This window comes from Simochromis diagramma, unplaced genomic scaffold (assembly GCF_900408965.1).
Source record: "Simochromis diagramma unplaced genomic scaffold, fSimDia1.1 OVJJ01000753.1, whole genome shotgun sequence".
In the NCBI taxonomy this organism is placed as follows: domain Eukaryota; kingdom Metazoa; phylum Chordata; class Actinopteri; order Cichliformes; family Cichlidae; genus Simochromis; species Simochromis diagramma.
The window spans coordinates 12,074,736-12,097,243 of NW_024387523.1; the positions used below are offsets into that span (position 1 = coordinate 12,074,736).

Genomic DNA, 22,508 nt, shown 5'->3' on the forward strand with positions numbered 1-22,508 from the left:
CGAGGGCTGGGAGGGTTTCATATGTAAAGGATGGGGGTGTTATGCCTGTGCTTTGGCTGCTTTGGGTGGGGTGGGCAGGATGTCAGAAGGTCAGCTGTTTGCAGTCAGGAGGGACAGATCTAACCACTCCCACTGGACACACAGATCTGCCTTATTTGGTCTGTGTGGAATGGCCTGCAGCCCCACTCAGCTATGTACACACACTTTACCCAGTAGCCCTATGTGCTCACCCTGTTCGCGGTGTTGGGCAATCTTCATTACTAGCTACTTGAGCTTACCACATACCCATTTGCCACAGATGGCTGTCTGTCATCACACAGGATCAGTAACATAAACTCAAATTTACAGAAGCTGGTTACACCCAACACACTGTATTGCCAACAGAATTTATTTGGACAAATAATATATAAATGTATGTATATTTTTATTTCATGAGCAGATAACAAACTAATGTTGCTAGATAAATAAGACAGATTTCTAGGAAAGAACATCTAGTATAAAAGTATATCGAGTATAAAAGGAGGCTGGATCAGCTTCAGCTTACAGCTAAAAATAACTACTAAAACCAGTGGCATACATGACCTTTTACTCTCAAAGTTAACCATAATTTGCAGAAGAAAAAGAAAAAATACCAAAAATTGACTAAAAAATGCATTTTTAATGCACCAGCATGTAAAAAAATCAGAAACTGCGCTTCACTATTTTCCTTTCCATCCTTCTCTCACAGTATTGCACAGACAGTGCCTTGGTCATTACTCGGTCATTACACAACACGGTGATTAGTTTCTGATTGCAGGATAAATGGATTACATACATTTATGAGATGTATCCAGCCTCATTAATCCGACCATATTCATCCCCAGAAGAGTAAAAATCGCTTCATCTGCAGGCCATTGAAGGATTCAGCTGCCAAGAAATCAACAGTATTGTCCGGAACAATGAAATTAATTACCCTGATCTCATCACACAAATGGGAGATTGACAGTAACATCAGGACAGAGTTGGAGGGTGGGCGATGGTGGTGGCATGTGCGTCTGGTTGGTTATGGTTTTGCGGTGCAGAAGTTAAGTTCTGTTGATGCAGAGAGGAAGCAGGGGTGGAGGATGGGTTGGTTGGAGGTGTAGAACCTGTAGGTGTCTGCATTCTGGTCTGTTTTGCTTGTGTCTTAATCTGTGGTAGAAGTTCAGTTTCAGCTGCTGTGGGGGAATCAAGGTGATTGAATTTAGAGTTCAGCAGCTTTGGACTTGGACACTGTGTTTCTCGTCTATCTGTAGAGGCAGCCTCTGGTTTATGTTGACCAGTCGAGGCCTCTGAGGGTGTGTGCTCTCTGTCCTGTGGGGATAAGTGGCTTGCCTCCACTAGATGTTGCTCTGCTGGTTTGTTCTTATCCTGTCCTCTTCCACTGCTCATTGCTGTTTGTCTCTCATCCTGTCTGCCGAGCTCCTTCAGTGCGCTCTCCTCATTGATGGCGCGTTTTCTTGTTTTGTCTGTCAGTGATTCTGTTGTGTTTGTTTTAGGTGGTTTCTGGACTGTTTCTGGTTCTGTGTCTCTCGGAGTTTTGTCTGTGAGCGCCCTCTGCTTGCAAGTTGAAGCCATTGCTTTCACCCAGGGATGCAGGAGGGTCTGCTCTGCTGTCAGCCTCACGGTGGGGTCCGGCTGAAGGAGAGCTCGGATGAGGCCTCTCGCTTCTGCACACGAGTGCACACAGAGAAAAAACACGCTGTAAATATGTGTGTACATATACATATTTGCTTTTACACTTTTACACGAGTACTTTTACTTTTACTTGTACACTTATACTTAACTCACCCTCTGATATGGGGTCCCAGTAGGGGGATGGAAAATTAAGCTGTGCCTGCTTTATTAGCTGGAACAGCTCTACCTGGTCACGATCACGACTGCGAAATGGGGGGAAGCCACACACCAGGATATAGAGAATCACACCCAGAGCCCAAACATCCACTGCTACACCATAACCTGACCGGCAAAAAACAAGTACAACTTTTCAGAATAACAAAACGCAACCCAAATTCAGGCAGAGGAGTCACATAAAGTCCTCACCTGTCTCACAGAGGATCTCTGGGGCTACATATGTGGGTGTGCCACATATGGTGAAGACTGGCTCAGTTACAACCATGGCAAGACCAAAGTCTCCCAGCTTCAGCCTGCAGATGCCAGCAGCGACTTGCTCTATCTGAGAAAGGGAGTAGGTGAAATAAAACACAGACAGAGTGAGCCATGGAGGCAAAGTTGGGTTTGAATTTTTTGAGTCTTTGAGGTCATCAAAATATTTATCCCGTTGACATTTTTGTGCATCTTGGAGTTTAAAAAATAATTGCACTTTCTTACTCTACAGACATTATATATAATACTTGTATGATGATCTGACAGCACAGTTGTGTTGATGTGGCTGTTTTGGTTTATGAAGTCAGAGAGTGTGTCAAACTCGAGTGTTGGTGGGAGAAAAATTTGAAGAATAGCTGCTATAATCTAAAGTCATTTTGTGGCAGTTCTCCTTCTAACCTCAGTTTGTGTAGCGTACTACAAAGTTCAGTTCTAGGCTCAGTCTTATCTGCTAGACTTAAAATTACTAGACACATAAAGGATCTCAACTACCATCTGCTTTTAGCAGTGTTTTTTTTTTATCTATATTTATCTCTGTTTATTCATTATTATTAAACTGTATCTATTTGCTTTGGGTTTTTTTTAATGGTCATTGTATTCTAACCACAAATCTAGAAAGGTATTAGTTTAACAAATGTTACTTAACATGATGGGCATGCGACAAAACTACAACCGAACTGTTTTTATTTCATAAAAAAAATACTTTGTACTTTTATTTTATGTTATGTTTTGCTGTGTGCATGCATGTGTTTTGTAGCAGAAGTATCCTTTCATTTGAGTTATTTTCATTTTGTTTTAGCACGCATGTATTGTGTCACACACTTGCCAGCTCATCTATGCACTGCTTCAAACCACTGATATTGACTTATGTTAGGTTTTATGGTGTGGGTGTCTCATTGGTGTAATTATTGATGTTACACAATATGTATGTTGTGAAACATAAATAACATGAGAAGGCAGACTTCTGCTAACTTAGTTAACAAAGTGTTTTTGCCAGGGGGTCCAATTGTGTTAATGTTTGTTGTCACCCTCCTTAAGGACCCTTTTTAAGCCAGGGAAAACCCTGAATAGTATTATGTTAAAATGAAAAAAAGAAGCTTGATTATCATTTTTTACACACAAGAACTTGAGAACCCAACAATCATTCTCACTAATCTACCGTGAAACCCACCAGGAGGTTCTCTGGCTTGAGGTCTCTGTGGACGATGCTCTTGCAGTGGATATAATTCAGAGCTTCACTCACATCTGACACCATCAGTCCTGCCTCTGCCTCTGAAAACTTTCCCCGGTCACTGATGGCCTCAAACAGATCCCCTCCACTCACCAGCTCCATCACCAGATAGGAGTGAGTGTTTGTGTGGTGGTGAGCGAACAGCCTCACTATGCGAGGGTGACGCAGACTCCCCAGGAGACTCAGCTCATTCTGCATCATGTGCTCTCGACCAATCAGTTTGGTCCGCTCTACTATTTTGATGGCGAGGGTTTGACCATTGTCACGACGGCGGCACTCTCGCACCACCGCAAAGTTCCCGTCTCCAACCACACGTCCAAATTCGTAGCATTGCTCGATGTCTGTCAGGGTGACGTCTCTGCCATCGGTGGGGGGGTCAGAGGTTTCTTTATTCTGTGATTCTTTAAGAGCTTCACCAATATCTGGAGCTGCACGTTGAATATGGCTCTTCTCCTCATCTCTGCTGATTGGTCGAGGAGATGAAGGGTTGTTATAAATATCCGGCTTTTTTGCCTCCTGCTCTTTTTGCCTCTTTGACACAGGAGGAAGTGGGACCCTCGCTGATAGCACACTGATCGGTTGTGGACTCTGATGTTTAAGTCTTCTCACTAAGCAGTTTTCACAAAGTGTAGGAGATGGTATGTCTGCATTTCTTGGAACCTCTTCATGTTTAAAAGGATCAATCAGAGAAGGCTGATGCACTCTGACTCCTCCCCTCACATTTAGCCTCTGCAGGTGGTTGGGAAGGTGAACAGATTTTCTGCATGAATTCTTTTTAATAAACTTCTGTGTGTCAGAATTATATTTGTCTGCCTCATGTGTGTCTGTATGTTGAGATGTGTGAGTATTAGTATAAGGCTTGGCATGTGTATTTGTGTCTTGGCATGTCTCTTGGTTAGTCCCACTGCTGTCGGTCCCTTCGCTGTACCCACTGTCAGCCTTGGCTGCTTTATCTGGCGGTGGCCTTAGTCTCTTCTCCCAGGCCCGCAGTGCACTTGATCGGTAATGTGAATGTTCTGGAAATAATTCCTCCAAAGCTTCCTGCACACTGCTCAACTCAGGACGAGCCTTACCAAGAGCCAGGAAGGCGACCTCCCCTCGGAAAAAATCACACACACCCTTAACCTGTGATAGACAGAGACAGTGGTGAAAAAAACACACTCACAGACATCAGATATTTAATATAAAATCATGTTTTTCTTTTTGATCTTTTCCACCTCTTTTAATTTCATGTACTGTGATTATGTGGCTGTAGCAACCTATATTAAAATGCTCTCGCTAATTATAAAAGCAAAGTTAATAGATTTTGTGCAATGATTTATTTGTCTGAGAAAGCCATTCTTCTCCTCAAATATATTATCAAGGTGCATTATTTTGCTCAACATTGTACAGAGCAAACTGTGAGGGATGCTTCTCAGATTAAACCTGTGAAAAATGTGCAACTTATTGTGAAAAGAAAACACTGAATATCTTTTATTCTTAGCTAAGTTTATATTGGTTCATTTGTCAGTCAGTTGTGGAGTACAGCAAAGCCTAACACAGTCTTGAAGACCTGGAACCCCTAGTCCCAGTCTTTGTCACTTTTTTCTACCAATTCAAATTAAAATAAAATGTTTGCATTACCCTAAAATAGCAGGGTACATACACACCATACTGCTTTATGTGCAAATGTGTTTTCTGTGTCCAAATCAGAGCATTCAAAACATTTTTGAACACAAAAGAAAAAAACAACAACTGTGCACCTTGCACAGGTTCTAAATGGGGTTTTATAGTTGCACATTTCCCCCCTCAGTCTGAAAGTCTGAAATATGTGCCAAATATAAATAAAATTCATATGAGATGATTTGCAAATCTCAGAGCCTTATACAGTATTTTATTAACAGATCTTTTTTAATTTGATAGCAGCAATGCATCTCAAAAGTTGGAAAACTAAGTGGTACTAAAAAGAAACAGCCAGAGGAATAATTTAGAACTTTAGGTTAATTGTGATCAGGTCAGTAACATGATTGGGTATAATAAGAGCATCGTAGAGAGGCGGAGTTTCTCAGAAGTGAAGATGGGCAGAGGCTCACCCATCTGTAACAAAAAGTATTAACAAATTACAGAAGAATTTCAGAACAATGTAAAAACACATCATTATCAAATAGTAAAAATTAACCTAAAAATATAAAAACTTTGAATATCCAAACATCTACAGTGCATAACATCGTCAAAAAATTCAGAGAGAAATTCTGGAAAAATCTCTGTGTGCAAGAGGCAAGGCAAAAAGAAATCAGTGTTGGATGTCTTTGATCTTAAAAAATGGTACATTTTCTGAGTTAAAACATTTTATATATTTTCAATGCTCTACTGTAAATAAATGTTCGGTTTATAAAATATGCAAGTCGTTCCATTCTGTTTTTATTTAAATTTTACACAGTTTCCCAGCTTTTTCAGAATTGAGGTTGAAATAAATGACCACAAATCTCTACATTGAACTGTATACTGGGCTGTATCCCAATTCAGGGTCTGCAGCCTTAAAGGCCGCATTTTAAGGCCGATTACGTCACCGCGACGCGACAAAGGCTGTCCCAATTCGAAGGCTGCTCGAAATGCGGCCCTCAAATGCGTCCTTCATTTCCCTGAATTTTAGACTTCGTGGCCCAACATATCCCAGAATGCATAGCGCGGCGGTGGGTGTGGATAATTTTGCCGGAAAAAAAAAGGGGGGCACCCGAAGAGTAAACTTTAAGTACTGAATATTATGTCACTTATTTATGTGCAAATGTTTAATAACGAAGAACATTAAAACATTACTGTTGACCACATGTCGGCAAAGTTATGTAACATTAGTGACGTTTGTACTAACTTGGTTTTAAAGCCTTTACTTTAAAATATATGCCGTTCAATAGCTGACCTTAATCTTACAGAGAATGATCAAAGCTCATGTAGAAACAAACAAACAAATGAACAAAAGATTTTCTCCTTCATTTCTGTCAAACAAAGCTGTATGAAACGTTTCCAGCTGTTAGTATCATGGTTGCTAGGCAACCTGGGCCCCTATTAACCTGGGAGGTTAATAGGGGCCTTCTGCACATTTTTGCCTGCTCCTTTTTCAAGATAATCTGGTCATGGTTGGGCCTCACCTCTCGTGCATGAGTTGTGTAAAGACGTGTGACTCTGGCTCTGTGCCAGCGAGGAAATCCCAGTGCCTCTGAGATATCCAACAGCAGTTGCTCAAAGGACACCACACCCCTGCGGTTCAACAATACTGTTACCTTGCAAGCCCAGAGACAAAAATCACTGTTAGGTTAGGAAATTCATCCCATCTAAATTATATTCTTAGAAATTGAAAACATCAAATCATCACTTTTAGAAGGGATTTATAAATCATCAATACTGTCTTTAAAGTGGTTAATAAATCAGGTTGATTCTAAGCTATTAATAAGAATCACTTTTAGAGTGTCCCTTCTTTTCATCTACTAACACTTCCTTTATCTTATTGGGTCTTCTCTTCATTAGATAAACATCTCCAGTGGACTGTATGAGCACTTCTGATGAAGAGTTGCCATGAATCAAGCCATCATTGTGTTGCATTATTATCAAATAGAAAGCATTAAAGTCACCACAGGGGATTTTTTGATATCGTTTTAATCCAAAAATGGTTGTAATAACATGTCTCATAAGTAGTCTGTGAGGCACTAGTAAGATTGTGCCTTATTTTAAAGAGCTACCAAAAACAGTCAACATTTAGCTCACCTTCCGTAGTGTGCTTTGGCTACATGGGCGGACAATGGTGACCAGATGAGGCCGCTCAGCGCTTTCCTCTGCATGCCGGGTGTGGAATAGGGGGAGGAGAGGAGGAGGTGGAGGAAGAAAGTGGGACCTGCGAGCATGTTCTGCAGGATGAGGGTGAATGGGCCAGGGCTGGGGGACCCCAACTGGACGTTTCGACATGGGTACAGAAGGACCTGAAGCAAAGGGAGGGGTAGAGGAACAAACACGGAAACCAAGTTGGATTTATGAATGTGTGCTATAACACTGACTGAAGTTGACATGGCTGGTAGATCTCTTGTAGACTTGTATACAATAGAAACTCATAAGTAACACAACACCCGCTCCTCATCCTGTGAGCCTGTGTGAGTGTGAAAGCAAATCCGGCTGATCAGATTTGAGTGTTTTCCATCCTACAGAGTCCAAAGGCCATTTGAGATTCCTCAAGCACCTTGCCCCGTCGGCTGAATTATTTAGGCTTCCTTAAGTCATGAAAAGCCGTTACAGATATACACACGCCCACACTAACAAAAGCTTGTGTGACCTATTTAGGGCTCAGCAAAATCTGCATGATTAATGAATCACTAGAGACCCACACAGCATCTTTGACATTTCACTTTCTGGCAATGCGGTGAGACAGAGAGATGTTATCCATTCACTCGGCAGGGCTGCGGGTTTTATGTTTTGTTTCCACACAAAGAACAACGAACAAAAACACAAGACTTTACCTTCAACGTGAGCAGCCCCCCCCCCCCCCAAAATGTGAGCAAACACACACACTCAAAAAGCTTTTCAGAGTGGACACAGAAAAACACTCATGTCCCATAAAGAGCCAGCTGTGACCAGTCAAAGAAGACTGAATCAGCCTTTTTTCTGTGTGTGTGTGTGTGTGTGTGTGTTTTGAGCTTAGGCCATATATATTGTGAGGTTAACTATTTTTCATGTCCTTTGCGGGCTAGCCTTTTTCAAAAGAGCCATTTTAGCATGACGTTATAACACAGGTGTTACTAATCTCATCAATTAAGCCCCAAATATATGAGGATATGAATATCAGAGACCATTAATATCAATTAACATAAAAACGTTTTCTAAAGCTTACCTCGTTTCAGAATGGTTTCTATGAAAAGGGTCTTTAAGATTTTAGTTAAATAATATTTGTATTTTTTAGTAGCTAAAAGCGAATGTTTCCCACCTACTTTTGTAGTTCAAAGTTTTGGCTGAGACACTCAGTTTTAACTGATTTTAGCTGTACGTAAACTCGATTCAGCCCGACCAAAGACTCACCTGACAATCTTAATTTAGCGTTACGCCCCCCTTCGCATCCATACCGTGCTTTCTGTGAGGGAGTCATGTCTTTCGAAACAATAACATTTAACAAAAAACAAAACAAAAAATACAGCGACTTAAATTAAAACACAAATGATAAAAAAAAATATTCAAAAACCAGCGACTCTTATTTCCTGCTCGGTTTTATTCCTCCATGAGCTAATGCTGTCATACCGCCTCTTAGCTTTCACGTAAAGTAACGGGATGCTCTGAGAGAGGGCCCTGTAGCTACTGTGGTTGCTATGGATACAGGTCAAGTTGAACGGATGGAGAGGGAAAAACACCGGAAGCTCTGCGAGTTTGACGTCAAAATAAAATACTTTGAATCAGTGAACATTGTGTTGCATCTAGATGTGTGTGTCTCCCGAACTTGATACTTAAAAAAAAAATCCACACATATTTATCACGGCAATTAATTACTCTACTGACATACTTTAAACAAACTAATAGCTCGAGCGGGCGCGTGGCTTTATTTTGAGCATTTTTACCGGAAGTATCCAGTTTTGTCTTCAAGACTTCACACCGAGTATTATTGATTTCTTTGAACAGAGTGGACTGATTCTACAGCATACATCTTTGATGACTTTGAAAAGAAAGAATTGGGTTCACAGGTTTGAATTTATTTTGGAATTTCTCTAATCCACACAGGCATGTATTTGTGGGTTGGGTTGTGTGTGTGTGTGTGTGTGTGTGTGTGTGTGTGTGTGTGTGTGTGTGTGTGTGTGTGTGTGCCTTAGCAACTTGCACCTAACCTCAGGGGTGAGTTTGGGATCATCAAGGGTTAAAAGCCAGACACATTTCTGACAGGCCAACAAAATAGTTAATCTTTTTCAGATTCATATCTTAACCTTAGATTCAGGCCTATATTTTCTCTTAAAAAGTCTACCTGTAAGTGATTGTCGCTATTTTATTTATTTTGCAATATTTCCCACAGTCCAGAGACTTTCATGTTTAATTTGATTAAGGTTAAATGGTGATTCTAAATTGGCCAGAGTGTGAATCTCTGCGTTAACCCTGTGCAGAATGTACCGCCTCTTGCCCTATGACAGCTGGGATAGGCTCCAGCTTCAGCCATGACCTTGAACTGGATAAGTGGAAGAAAATGGATGGATTGATAGGATTTGGTTGATCTAGTGGTTAAAAACACAGCATGGGCCTTATTGCTGGTTTAAATCCACATCAGCGGCATTCACTGTATGCCATTGCGCTCTCTTTTGCCCTTGTTTTCTTACTTTACTCTTTGTATATTTGGATTGTCAGTCCTAAAAGATGATGACTTCATGGCTTAGAGGTTTAAAACAGTGAACATGTAAGAGAAGAGCCATGTTTTTTTAATATCGAGGAGCTATGCTTGAATGTCTTTGCCAGTTTCGTCCTCCATTCATCTTCAAAATTCTCAGAAAAGAGAGAACATGAACTGACTCGTCTGTGCTTAAAGCCAGCTACTGTCCTTGTGAAATCACTTTATGTTTCAACCACAGAATGAGGGAGAAAAATGAATCCCCAAACAAAGCCTTTTATATCACAAAGACTGGAGTAGAGATATGGTGACAATTCACAGTGATGGAGGGGGAGAGGAGCTGCCAGTCTCAAGGGGGTTACCAGAGTTTCACAGATGGAATTTAACACACATACACAATGAAACACACAGTTTGTAGTTGATCTTTAGATACGCTGCCCCCACCCCCACCCCCCACACACAGCTCTGTCTCCCAGGATACCGTTGATATTGGATCAGGAAGCATCAACTTCTGTTCCGGCTCCTGATCCTGGACGCACCACTGAAACGTAACAGTGCGTGTGTTTTCTCAAAGAGAGGACAAAAGCTCAGATGACTGCTAGGACTATATTTATTATTTATTTTGCCTTTATATCAGGAGGAATACCAGCTTTTTTAATATTTATTGTTATTTTATACACTTTAACTTCAGAGTACTTCAGCAGGGAGCTCAGAAGAGCCGTACCTGGAGCTGAACCAATTTTTTCTATTAAGGGAGAAAGAAGTGGAGACCCTGGAGGGTTAATGTGGATAATTTCTCTGCCATTTGTTGCTAATTTTCGTGAAACTTTGTTAGAAATGTGGGTCACAGGCAAAATAATATCCAGTGCTTCACTTTCTTCATGAGGTTTTGCAGCACGACACTTCCACTGATGCAATCACATTCACACTGATTCAGTCTTTTGGATCGAATCCTTGGCCAGATAATATTAACAAGTTTAAATCAGGGTAAATATCTCAGAGGTGGTAATTTTTGATTTACGTGTTCACATAATTGCACTTCATGTTTCTGACCAGCAGATGTGGCTCCTGTACTCACTATATCTTCCTGCCTGCAGAGAGGGCTTGGTTCCATGTGGTTTTCTTGAAAAGGGCTAAGCGATTCCTTGGAAGAGCCATCCAGCTACAGAAACCTGAATCAGCTGTAAGATGCTGCGGTGCAGTGCTGTGTTTCTCTCTGACTGCTTTTTGCAAAACATACAAATTCCAAAGAAGACGACAGGTTGACTCAGCACTCTGTCCTTGAGTGACTCAGTCTGTTTTTCCTCTTTAAAGCTTGTTGATAGGTACTGGAGGATATGCAGAGCAAATCTAGGATTTTGAGCTTAGGCGTATCAGATGCGGTAAACAAATCATGTCAGTGCTGGTGCTTTCTAATAAGCTAAAAGCCTTTCAGAGACGAACTTTTGGGTTGGCACGCTTTAAGAAATCTTATTTTAATTATGCTTTCTCTATCTTTTTAACTTACTTTTAAATTAGCCAGGATGCTTCTCTGCATGGACTCTCTGAACCCAGTGTCTAAAAGAGTTGCACTTTATTAGTGTTACTGGTTAGTAACCATTAACGAGAAGCTGCTGTTGCGCATGTCATAACAGGCACCACACACCCTGGATGCCATCTGTTTGGGCTCCACTCATCCAAACATCCATGACATTTAAAAGCTCTGACACAGTCAAAGTCAGGCATCTTTTGACGAACCCAGGCATATGCAAACGTTACTGTCAAAGGAGCCATTTTTCATCTGTATGAACCCCATAATCATATTTAGGTTAAGTATATACTAACTTATCCGTATTATATGTGTAAATATTTTCTTACTATTATCTTTTTGCCATGTGTGAACTCTGCAGCTGCAAAGTTGCATTACAGAAACAACATGTTTTGTGCCGATTATTAAATTATAGAACCAAATCAACAACAGTTGTTTTTCCATTATTTTTTTTATTATCAACATAACAGAACAATTATGAAGTGGAGGAAAAACAACCCATTAGCATGTTTAGGCCTATTTTGAAAATGGAGTAGCTATAAAGCCACGCAGGCCACTTTGAACCCTACCAGTGTTTGTGCAGATGAATCAGAGTAAAAGTACTCCACTGTGTTCACAAATAAAAAAAATATAAAAGCATTGAAAATAGAAACATTTAAAAACAGCCTTCAGCTAATCAGGAAGAGCACTGATTCAATAGTGTTGGTGGAGGAAGCAACATACTGTTAAATTCTTCATTTTCTACAGTGACATCCACAGCAGGACTCCAGATGAGCCATTTGTATACATGCATCCATGTTAACCACCGCTACTAAAGTTCCTCAAAACTACAAAAGTCAGGCACCAGGTCATAAGTGTATGGGGTGACCCACAAAATTCTATTTACCAGTTGAAAGCTGGAGAATAAGTCCTGTGCAAAAACTAAAGAAAAAAATCATCATTACCACGTTCATATTCATCTGGCTTTTGCCAAAGACTGGAAATGATCACAGACTGGTCACATGAAGCCACATGTCCGTGGCTGACTAGTCATGTGATGCCACACATGCCTCAAACTTAGACACAAACCACAAGTGACAGTCGGGTCATTACAGTCTGTCTCTCTCCCTTTCTATCGACACTTTATTAGGTACCCTTTTGTAGCACTGCGTTGGACCCCTTTTCCCTTCAGAACTGCCTTCATTCATGGTAGATTCAACCAGGTGCTGGAAAATCCTCCGAGATTTTGGTCCATTTTTACATGATAGCATCATACAGCTGCTGCAGATTTGTCGGCTGCACATCCGAGATGGAATTTCCCGTTCCGCCTCATCCCAAAGGTGCTCTATTGGATTGAGATCTGGTCAATGTGGAGCTCATTTGAGTATATAGAACTTGTCGTTTTCAGCAAACCATTTTGAGACGATTTGAGCTTTGTTATATTGTGTGTTATCCTCCTGCAATCAAACTTTAAAAGGTACAGTGTGATCATAAAGGGATGGAATGGTGAGCAACAATAATCAGGTACGCTGTGGCCCAAAGTGTTCCCAAAATTATCCCCCACACCATCATATCCCCATCAGCAGCCTGAACCATTGATTCAAGGCGGGATGGATCCATGCTTTCATGTTGTTGTTGCAGCAGAAATCAAGACTCATCACACTAGGAAATGTCTTTCCAATCTTCTGCTGTCTACTTTTGGTGAGTCCATATAAATTGCAGCCTCAGTTTCCTGTTCTTAGCTCACTGGAGTGATACCCAGTGCCGTCTTCTGCTGCTGTCCATCTGCTTAAAGGTTTTGCATGTTCTGCATACCTTGGTTGAAACAATTGAACAATGACAAACTTCTTGAATCTTGAATCTCATAAAACATGCCATGCTGAAAGGTGGGTGCACAATAAATAACACGTTTAAAAGTCTGTCGCTCATTCTGCAATCTGAGTCATGCTGATTTATGATGTTCATAATCACCCTGTAATTTTCTATCCTGAGCGCCGCATAGACAAATCAGTGTGAATAAAATTATATAAGCATTGCCGAGAGAGAAGCCGACATATGAACACACTACAGAAGGGAGTGGCAATTTCCAGATGTTTATTTAGTTGTAAGTTGTAAGGCAGCACGGTGGCACGGTGGTTAGCACTGTTGCCACACAGCAAGAAGGTCCTGAGTTCAATTCCAACATCAGGCCGGGGTCTTTCTGTGTGGAGTTTGCATGTTCTCCCCGTGTTTGCGTGGGTTCCCTCCGGGTACTCCGGCTTCCTCCCACCATCCAAAGACATGCAGCTTGTGGGGATAAGTTAATTGGATAATCCAAATTGTCACTAGGTGTGAATGTGCGAATGAGTGTGAATGGTTGTCTGTCCTTGTGTGTTAGCCCTGCGACAGACTGGCGACCTGTCCAGGGTGTACCCTGCCTCTCGCCCTATGACAGCTGGGATAGGCTCCAGTGCCCCCCGCGACCCTGAAAAGGATAAGTGGAAGCGAATGGATGGATGGATATTTAGTTGTATTATTCCCACACTCACATAAAGTTCTATAGAAAAACCCCAAAACACCCTTCTATGCTTGTGAAATTGGTTTTAGCCTTGTAGTTATGTGAGGTCAGCATACATGTATGTTCACACACGCACTCCAGCACACATCCCTGCTTGTGCTGTGTTTTGAGGACAAACACTCTGTGCAGGCTTCTCCTAGATAGCTATAGGGGCTTTATCTGCAGTTGACAATGCAAACAGCAGTTTAACTGATTTTGCTCTGTATTCAGATTGAACAGGCTGAACCCAAAAGAAGCTTAGAGGTGATAATTATATTAACCAAGATTAAAATAAAGACACGGCTCATGTACCCGCTAGTGCAAATGTTGGTATGCTATCTCTGTTTACTTACGCTTAATAGTGTTTATACTGCACTTGAATTTATGGTTTTACCCAGCACGGCTAAAGTTTCCAGCACACATATGTAAGTCTTTATGAAGAGGGGATTTTACGCCTCAGACTCCCAGAAAATACTCTATGTGAGTTATGACCATAGTGGCATCCCAGAGCACTATATCACAGGATTGCATAAGATCAAACACACACCCACACACATTTGGAAAGATATTTCCACAGACACTGACAGGACTGACGTGTTCTTTTTTAATTTTAGATTCTAGCCTTTATAGGCAGAAGAACCCCCCCCACAAACAAATAAAATAATCTTTCTATTTTTAACCATCTATCCATACATATATACATATATTTGAGTGACATGTTCATCTGCGCAGTTACCACCTATGTAACTGTTTAAATAATAAAATCCAATGTAGGCAAACGAGGGTAAGAGGAAAAGCTGGAACTAAACGATTTTAACCTTTCACCTCCTCTCTCTCTGTCCTCTCCTCCTCTCTTTTTTCCATGTGTCCCTCTCACACCTGTTCATGTCAAGTGTCAGACCCGTGCGCACCACTGATTCGTTCCAGCGCGCACACATGTGCCAGTTTAGACACACTACTTGACACCAGCAAAGGGAGGCCGGTGGAGGACAAGGGCAGTAGGACAGAGTGTGTAACATGGTTCGATAAGTATTCACTATTGACTTTTGTTGCCCACTCTGTCTGCCCGTGTGTGTGTGGTTTGACAGTGTGGTAGTTTTAATGCATGTTTGCTATTACACAACGTCCACAGATCTGACCATGCATTAGCAGATAGGGGAGAATTTCGTCACATTGAGAGAGACAGATAGATAATAAGTGGACATTTGTGCTTCTGCACGGAGGCTAGTTTATGATGCCCCTTTGGGGACTTGAACCTGACTGCACACCAACCCATAGGGACTTATGTCACAGTGAGGATGAAAACAGGTCTTTACATCTGTACTTGTGAGGAGTGATTTGAATTTTTGGTTTTTTTAAGTTTTAGGCAGGAAATTATACTTGACCTGTATACACATCTCAGAGTGACGTTTTCAGGACTGGATGTTAGTGTTAAAGTTAGAATTAGTTTGAAAAGATTTTTGACATGGTGAGAAATGCTTTCATGCTAAGAGTTGAATTAGAAAATTATAACACTCTCATTCAAAGTAGTCTCTCTAATACAGTATATATAAAAGTAGGGCCTTATTTTAGGAGCGTACTTGGACAATACCAGGAGCGTTGTCAGCTAAGACTACAGCTGAATCCACACAGGAAGCAGCTAGCATCCAGAGCCGTTGGAAGGATGGTATTGATAAGAGCTGCACCGTCTTCAATCTCTCCAATGGAGCATTTTCAGTTAAAGCAATGGTGGCTCATCACAAGCCTCGCAATATTTCTGAAGGTTTCCAACATATGGTGACAAATATAGCAGCACAGAAGTGTGAGATACATTTTTGAAAGGTGGGAAGTTAAAAAAAACAAAAAAACAAGTCTGTATGTTATCACCACACATTTCAACTGCCTGCTAAGCCTTTGCAGGAACTATTTGAAAGCTACATGAACCACATAACGACTTTGATTTCTGAACGCCCGCTAACAGGACTCTGACTTACTCAGGGGCTCTGCTTGCATCCATGTAGACCACAGAACGCTAAAGAATTAGCTTTGAAGGAATTATTTGATGTATGGTTTGTGTTTTGTGACAATATTTGGATAACACCAGGAGAGTTGCCAGCAATTGGGGCCTGGAACATCCACTAGGGACCAACTGTCAGCTTCAAAGCAATGTGCTTCTTCCTGCTTTCTGTGGGGACACAGCCTAACACTAGTTAGCTAGCTCGGTTAGCCTAGATACTTCACAATGGTATTAAATGAGACTAATCTACCAAAAACTGCGTTCTTTGAGTAAAAATGAAACATCAACCATCTGTAACTCAAAAGCTTAATAATACAGACCTGAGTACTATAAAAAAAACACATGAGTACTATTTTTAAAAAAGGAGGAGAAAAAACGCAGCTGTAATGGCAAACCTTGGGAAATATTCCATTCAACCTAGTCCAGCACAAGCTACAGCTAAAAGTTTTTCATTTAAGCTTTTTTCTTTTCTGGAAAAAGAAAAAAATTTAACTATGTTAACTAGAGAGGTTTATATGCGCTCCCTGGTGTACTTTTTTAACTCCATTATCTCCAGTTTTATTGTGACTACAGCATAAATGCTCCAACTATGCATGTGTCCATCAAGCAGACTCCAGTGGACTTGTAAAAGTATAACTAGAATGACTGCTTGTGCTTGGCATCTGCAGCTGTCTGAACTTATCTTTGGACAGATGCCTTGTCTAAATAGTTACTCTAGGTTCTGTGCTAAGCTATTTTATTGCCTGGATCTCTCCGCATATTTCCTAAAATGCTGCTCTATTCCTATTTAGCTTGTTTCTGCTGTATGATCAGGAACTACGAGAGCAATGAAAAGACCGAGGAACAATGTGCTTCCATCAGTGAAGTCTTGCCCTCTGTGTTCCTGTTTTTAATCTCCCAAATGTGTTCCCCAAAAGTGTTTCAGAAATGGATGGATGGATGGATGGTACCTTTTCTGTCAGGAAACTCCACATTTGGTGGAGTATTTGCATTTTCTGCACCAGGAAGATGTCTGACTCCAAACATAACAACAAGGTGTATTTATTGAGTCTTACAATGCAGTTATTATGCTATAACATCTGGATCTGATTCTCCGGACTCTGCAAAGTTTCCCTTTCGCACATGCAGCAAACTAAGGCAATCCACTTTGTCAGATGTGTTGTTGCAAAAGGCCAGAAATTCTCATTTAGCTTGGTAGAGCTGAAAGAGAAATGACTCATGACATCCACTAACTTGCTGTGAAGTCTGCAGACAAGGACCTGCTCTGTCCTCCAAGAGGTCTACCGAGATATTACGTGGACTTTGTAGCAGGGATCTGATAGGGATCTGAATCAGAGTGGTCTGCTTTTACTTTCACCTGTGCCACGTCTAACAAAATGAAAAAAGTGTCATGGGGGGGACCCTAAGATAATGCTGCCAATTACAGAAAAATCTGGAATTTAACAAAAGGAAAATTCCTAAAAATAAATAAATAAATAAATAATGACACTGGAAGGCTGGTCTTTGATCCACCCATTCCTGGGACATTTGAGACTTCCCTGGTGAAGGCACAGTCTGCTCGACACGCTAACAGCTGCAGGAAAGAGAAATCATGTAAATGTATTTGCTCGGGTGAAAATCACCCAGCGATAGTGTTCTGGGGTTAATACAGATCAATTCAATAGCAACAAATCACAGCAACAATCACCTGAAGGCGCTTTGTATTGCAAGTCGTTTGAAACTGTAATCAAACAACCCTATGAACAAGCAATTTGTCAACAGTGGGAAGGAAAAACTACCTTTTAACAGGAAGAAACCTCTGGCAGAACAAGGAAGGGGCAGCAATCTCTAACCGGTTGGAGGCGAACAAGTTTTGTATTTGTGTCTAGAAAACAAGCACTATAGTAACACACCAGCACTCTTATCTTCACAGTCATAACTGCAACACACGTCTGCCAGCATACTCGGACCTGTATCTGTGTTTACAAGCATTCTCACAAACACACATACACATTTGGTTACACTTTTCACACTTTGGTGAGCCACATTTAGGTCATCAAAATAACCGGCAAACCACACAGTGCAGGTGGATGGAAACCCCCCAGGTGGAGAGACCAGAGATGAGGAGAACAACTAGGGAAGCACGACATTTACAACCAACAGCTGCAAAAAAAAAAAAAAAGACTCAATGGTGGGCCTCTTTTCCCTCAGGCTCACCTCCTCGTACTCCTCCACCTCCTCCCCATTAACTTCTCCACTCTGCCCTTTCTCCCTCTTCTTTGATTTCTCTACTAAAGCCCTCTCTGATCCTTCTCTTTATTAAGGCTGATAATACGCACAGAAAGCAGATGCAAACAAACCTTTCAAGCAATTCAAACACAATTTATTTGCATGGCGATCACTTTGACAAAACCAAGGCTATCACGTGTTCTCTTTTTGCTCCCCCCTCTCCTCCCCATCCCCCGCCCGGCAGTCTGTGGGTGACACAGACTGATGACATCACGAACAGCCGGTACATTCAGCCAGTAAGATCACAGCAAAGCTGGTGGTGCTTACATTACTCCCCCTGTCTCTTTCTCTCGTCTCTCATTCTGACGCTCCCCTGCTTTGCCGCCTCTCTCTCTCCCTCACACACACACTCACACACACACACCGTCTTTCTCTCTCGCCCTCATTCCTCCGCACCGCTGCAGACATGGTCGATGCTTTCGTTGGCACATGGCTCCTCAAGGAGAGCGATAAATTTGATGATTACATGAAAGAGCTGGGTAAGTGTTCCGTGTATGTCTATTTCTTTCTTCTTCTGTTTTTTTTAATGAATGCACATTGCGCAGGGGAGTGTGCGCGCATGCGTGTGAAACAGCAGAGGATGCAGCAGTAGTGCCAGTGCTGCAAGCGAGCACATGTAGAGACGGGTTTGAGGCGAGCTAAATGGTATAAGGTGTGTTTCATATGTAAACTGTTTTAAGTAGCTTGTTGATACAGGGTGTGGGAAAAAATGTTCAATCATGGGAGCAAATATGGGAGGCTTCAAATGGAGAAATAAAGGGGTAGGCTGTAGAGTAAAGGGTGGAGCGAGGCGTAGGTTGGGAACAGAAAGAAAGCAGGAGAAGATGGGAAGAGGGAGGGAGGAAAAAGAGGAATCATGGCTGACCACATGGGCCAAGTGCTGGAAAGGAGGGAGGACCCCCCCCCAACCCCCTTTTTTTTTTGAGTGAAGAAAAAAAAATCAGCCCCACTGTGGGAATCTCTGAATGGCATTCATACACACAGACACACACACACAGTGTAGTATAATGTGGGTGACCTTCGCTGAAAGCTGTTCATTGTGTGAGGTCATGGGAGGAGCTGAATATCAAGCTGGAAGGAGGAGCTGGTGGGACGGGAACATGGAGATATAGTTTGGCTCCTCGCACACACATGGCTGTGGAGCGTGGGATGGAGGCAGGTGGATGGAGTTTGTTTTACAGCTGTGTAGAGCCACATCACCATCGACGTATTTCCTCTGATCACGGTGACAAGCAGACGCCCTTTAACCTCTAACCCCAGTCCTTTTAATCGATGAGGCATCTACACACACATGTGCTATGGGAATGTCGCTGCTGTAAATGAATTGGGTTGTTAACTTCAAACAGAAGCAGATTTTTTTCCCTTCAGTAAAAGAAATGGTGCGAATCACGTTTACCCAGAGAAACAAATTCACTCAATCCCTCATACACACACAAACGCACACCAGGAAAGCAGGTAATAATTTGCACACACACACATGCCCAAACAGGCACTCTCCCAGGTCGGAGGGACTCTGCAGTGTTTGAAGAACGTGCAGCACGCTTAAGTGGCTGATAAAGGAGAGATTAGAGGGCATGTCAGATGAAGGGCAGCCGGGGGGCAAACCAACGGCTTTTGCTCTGGATGTGCAACAACATATTCCTTTCGGTATCTGTAAACACTCCCAGGACGTTTCCTTTAAGTCGGGTTAGAATATCTCAACATCTGCTTGATACACTGTTACAACCTTTGCCCCTATGTGAGAGGATCAGTGCCAGCGGCAGAGAAACAGGTTGAGTCTCTGCCTCACTTTTAGACTTGTTTATTTCCCGCGGGGATAATCCACCCTCAGCACACCTCACCTGACTTACCTGGTTGTTTTAAATTTGTGTTGTTACACAGGCGTGGGCTTCGCTACACGGAAAGTGGCCAACCTCACCAAGCCCACCACCATCATCTCAGTGGACGGCGACACGGTGACGCTGAAGACCCAGAGTACCATGAAAAACACAGAGCTCAGCTTCAAGCTGGGAGAGGAGTTCGACGAGACAACCGCCGACGACAGGAAGGTCAAGGTGAGAGGTCAAAGGTCCAATTTGAACAATGCAAAACCTTGCATTTAGACTTTTATGAAAGAGGTTTTAAGCAGGCTTCGTATGAGGTAAGGAGAAGTCTGCTGGAACCTCCCTGCACACTGGAGAAGTAACCATACAGAAATATGGTGTGATAATTAAAGTGCACAGGCTGATGGATCGCCGTGGAAACAGTCGTGATGGGATGACATAAAGCTTTGGGAAAGAGATAAAGTTGAGTGCGCGGTAGCGTTTAAAGGGAACGTTATGGGGGAAAGGAGCAAGGAGCATACACTTTAACTAAATGTATACTGCAGAGTGTTTGCTGATGGCAAGAAGCTGTGGCTATTGCGAGCTCACATTCAGACTGATGTCTCTGTGGGCTGTTGCACGAGCACATGAATTACCCAACAAGTCGTTGTCGTCCTCTCTGATTGCACAGTTCCTTTGCGTTGCATTCTTTAATATGTAACTTTAGGTATTTTTTTACAAGCTTGCCATGAGATGGGAAAAGTGCGGTAGCTGCCTATAAAGATGTCTGCGCAATGGTGAAGCGCACAATGAAATAACAGAAAGCCGAACCACTGATTTAAATGATCCTCACTCGCTCGCTGGATGTGTGTCTGACTCTCATTTCTGCTCCCCGCCAGTCTATTGTCAAGATAGAGGACGGGAAGCTGGTGCACATTCAGCGGTGGGACGAAAAGGAGACCAGCCTGGTCAGGGAAGTCAACGGCAACGTTCTCTTGCTGGTCAGTAACCCACCCCCCCCAAAAAAAGAATAATTCAAATGTAACTTCTGTATGTATGTGTATGTAACTTCTCTTCTCTCTTCAAACAGACACTCAAACTCGGAGAGGTTGTTTGCACGCGTCGCTACGAGAAGGCAGAGTAAAGAAAAAGAAATCCCACAACATTTCAGCAGCTACTTGCATCAACTAAAATCCCGCATCCCAGACTCCTTAACACTTCTTCAAAACAGGCCAAAAAGAAAAACAACCCCACCTCCTCATATGGCTGCTATCGACCCCCGTCATTGTCCCTTTTAGTATTAATTTAGTATTGACTGTGACCTCCGACTCTTTTTCTTCCTCCCCACCTCCTTTATACGTTGTTCATTCTACTGTAAGAAACACTGAATAAATTCCATCCATTTTTTTGATGTTTGTTTCTCTGTAAGACTCCAGGTCTGCATTTCTTCTCTTTTTTAAGAATGTGGCCTGGAAGAACATGTTGCCTGGAAAAGTGTTTGAAAAGTTTTCCTGTGGAGTTCTGAAACGTTTCAAATAAAAGTGTCTACACTGATGGACAGACTGGAGGAAAAAAAATGCTCCCTGGATGTGTTTTTCTTTGTTTTAATGACGGTCCGTAGCCCAGAGGTACAAGAAACGTTGCTCAGGAAAAACTGATCTGGGATCTAAATGATCAATTTAAAGCTTTATTCGGGGAGGCTGATTGCGAGGTTGATCTCGTGCATTCAGGGCTGTATTCGAGGCGTATTGAGCGTGAAATTGTTCCAATCTGAGCTGTACTTTTAAACAGGAGGGTTGAAGAGTTCAGTAGTCCAACACAACTATAGACTCGAGATGTGTGACCACATTTTCCATCACAGTGGGCTTTAGAGGGACTCACATGGAGGTTAATTATAGCCTCTTAGCAGCTCCTGTGTGTGTGCACAGATGAGTGTGGATCTTGCCTTTGCCCTGGTGAGGTTAAAGGAAAGTTGAGGTAAAGCTTGTAGTTGTGTGGATAATGTTATGTCCTGTACTTGAATTAGGCCTGTGCATGTGCTGTCTAAATTCATATCATTCCTTCCTGGGGTACACTGGTGTCATGTGCTAGTGACACACTGCCAACTAAATGCAGGGTAAAGGGGTGAAAGGGCGGAGGAGGAGCCCGGGCCACCTCCTGCTGCGACTGCCTCCTAAAGTTACCCGGAGCTGAAATGGTTGAGGAACGAATGGATGGAGTAAGGGTAGAGATTATGGATGCGGCTGTTTTTGCGCACTGTACCTGCAGTGTGTTGAAAATTTTGCAGAGTAAACACAAACAAAGCAAATGAGCAGAAAAGCTGTTTCCAGGACCTTGTTGAATCTCTGCCAAGAAGAATTAAGGCAGCTCTGAGCACTAAGTGACACAGTTTGAGCCACTAACATACAGGTGTGAGAGGTCCTCTTGCAGGGTAAACCTGGTCTGAATTTTCTTCACGTCGCCATGACACCATGTTGATGTGGCTTCACAGCTCCTGAACAGAGCACAGTTGATTTTATGCAAAGCTCATGCAAAACTGTAATCACGCTGGAGCCCTTAAATAAATAACTATACATTTACATTTTCAAACTTTGGATTTTTACTACATTTCTGCAGAACAGCTTTTTTATTATGCTCACTCACGGGGCTGTTTTTCATTTTATGATACTAACCCAAACACATATATCATATATAGGTATGTACAGTGCATGTGCAGCGTAGCACA

The 22,508-nt window shown here is 42.1% G+C and overlaps 2 protein-coding genes across 2 annotated transcripts; one reads left to right on the forward strand and one right to left on the reverse strand.

Moving 5' to 3' along the window:
* Window positions 1-420: 420 nt before the first annotated feature.
* Window positions 421-8,689, reverse strand: dclk3 (doublecortin-like kinase 3). Its single transcript, XM_040020195.1, has 7 exons — window positions 8,393-8,689; window positions 7,094-7,305; window positions 6,481-6,612; window positions 3,296-4,480; window positions 2,062-2,194; window positions 1,810-1,977; window positions 421-1,688 (listed from the first exon to the last, which is right to left on the reverse strand). The coding sequence occupies exons 1-7, from the start codon at window positions 8,457-8,459 to the stop codon at window positions 991-993; spliced, it is 2,595 nt and encodes an 864-aa protein (XP_039876129.1). The 5' UTR covers window positions 8,460-8,689; the 3' UTR covers window positions 421-990.
* Window positions 8,690-18,263: 9,574 nt separating this feature from the next.
* On the forward strand, window positions 18,264-21,359 carry fabp3 (fatty acid binding protein 3, muscle and heart). The gene is made up of 4 exons (XM_040020208.1): window positions 18,264-18,460; window positions 19,863-20,035; window positions 20,683-20,784; window positions 20,874-21,359. The coding sequence occupies exons 1-4, from the start codon at window positions 18,388-18,390 to the stop codon at window positions 20,925-20,927; spliced, it is 402 nt and encodes a 133-aa protein (XP_039876142.1). The 5' UTR covers window positions 18,264-18,387; the 3' UTR covers window positions 20,928-21,359.
* Window positions 21,360-22,508: the final 1,149 nt, after the last annotated feature.

Coding starts and splice junctions, on each gene's coding strand:
- fabp3 (XM_040020208.1), top strand. CDS start 18,388: ATGGTCGATGCTTTCGTTGGCACATGGCTCCTCAAGGAGAGCGATAAA. Junction 18,461..19,862: donor TGATTACATGAAAGAGCTGG/GTAAGTGTTCCG, acceptor GTTGTTACACAG/GCGTGGGCTTCGCTACACGG. Junction 20,785..20,873: donor ACGGCAACGTTCTCTTGCTG/GTCAGTAACCCA, acceptor CTCTTCAAACAG/ACACTCAAACTCGGAGAGGT.
- dclk3 (XM_040020195.1), bottom strand. CDS start 8,459: ATGACTCCCTCACAGAAAGCACGGTATGGATGCGAAGGGGGGCGTAAC. Junction 4,481..6,480: donor ACACAACTCATGCACGAGAG/GTGAGGCCCAAC, acceptor TGTCTATCACAG/GTTAAGGGTGTGTGTGATTT. Junction 2,195..3,295: donor TCAAGCCAGAGAACCTCCTG/GTGGGTTTCACG, acceptor TCCCTTTCTCAG/ATAGAGCAAGTCGCTGCTGG.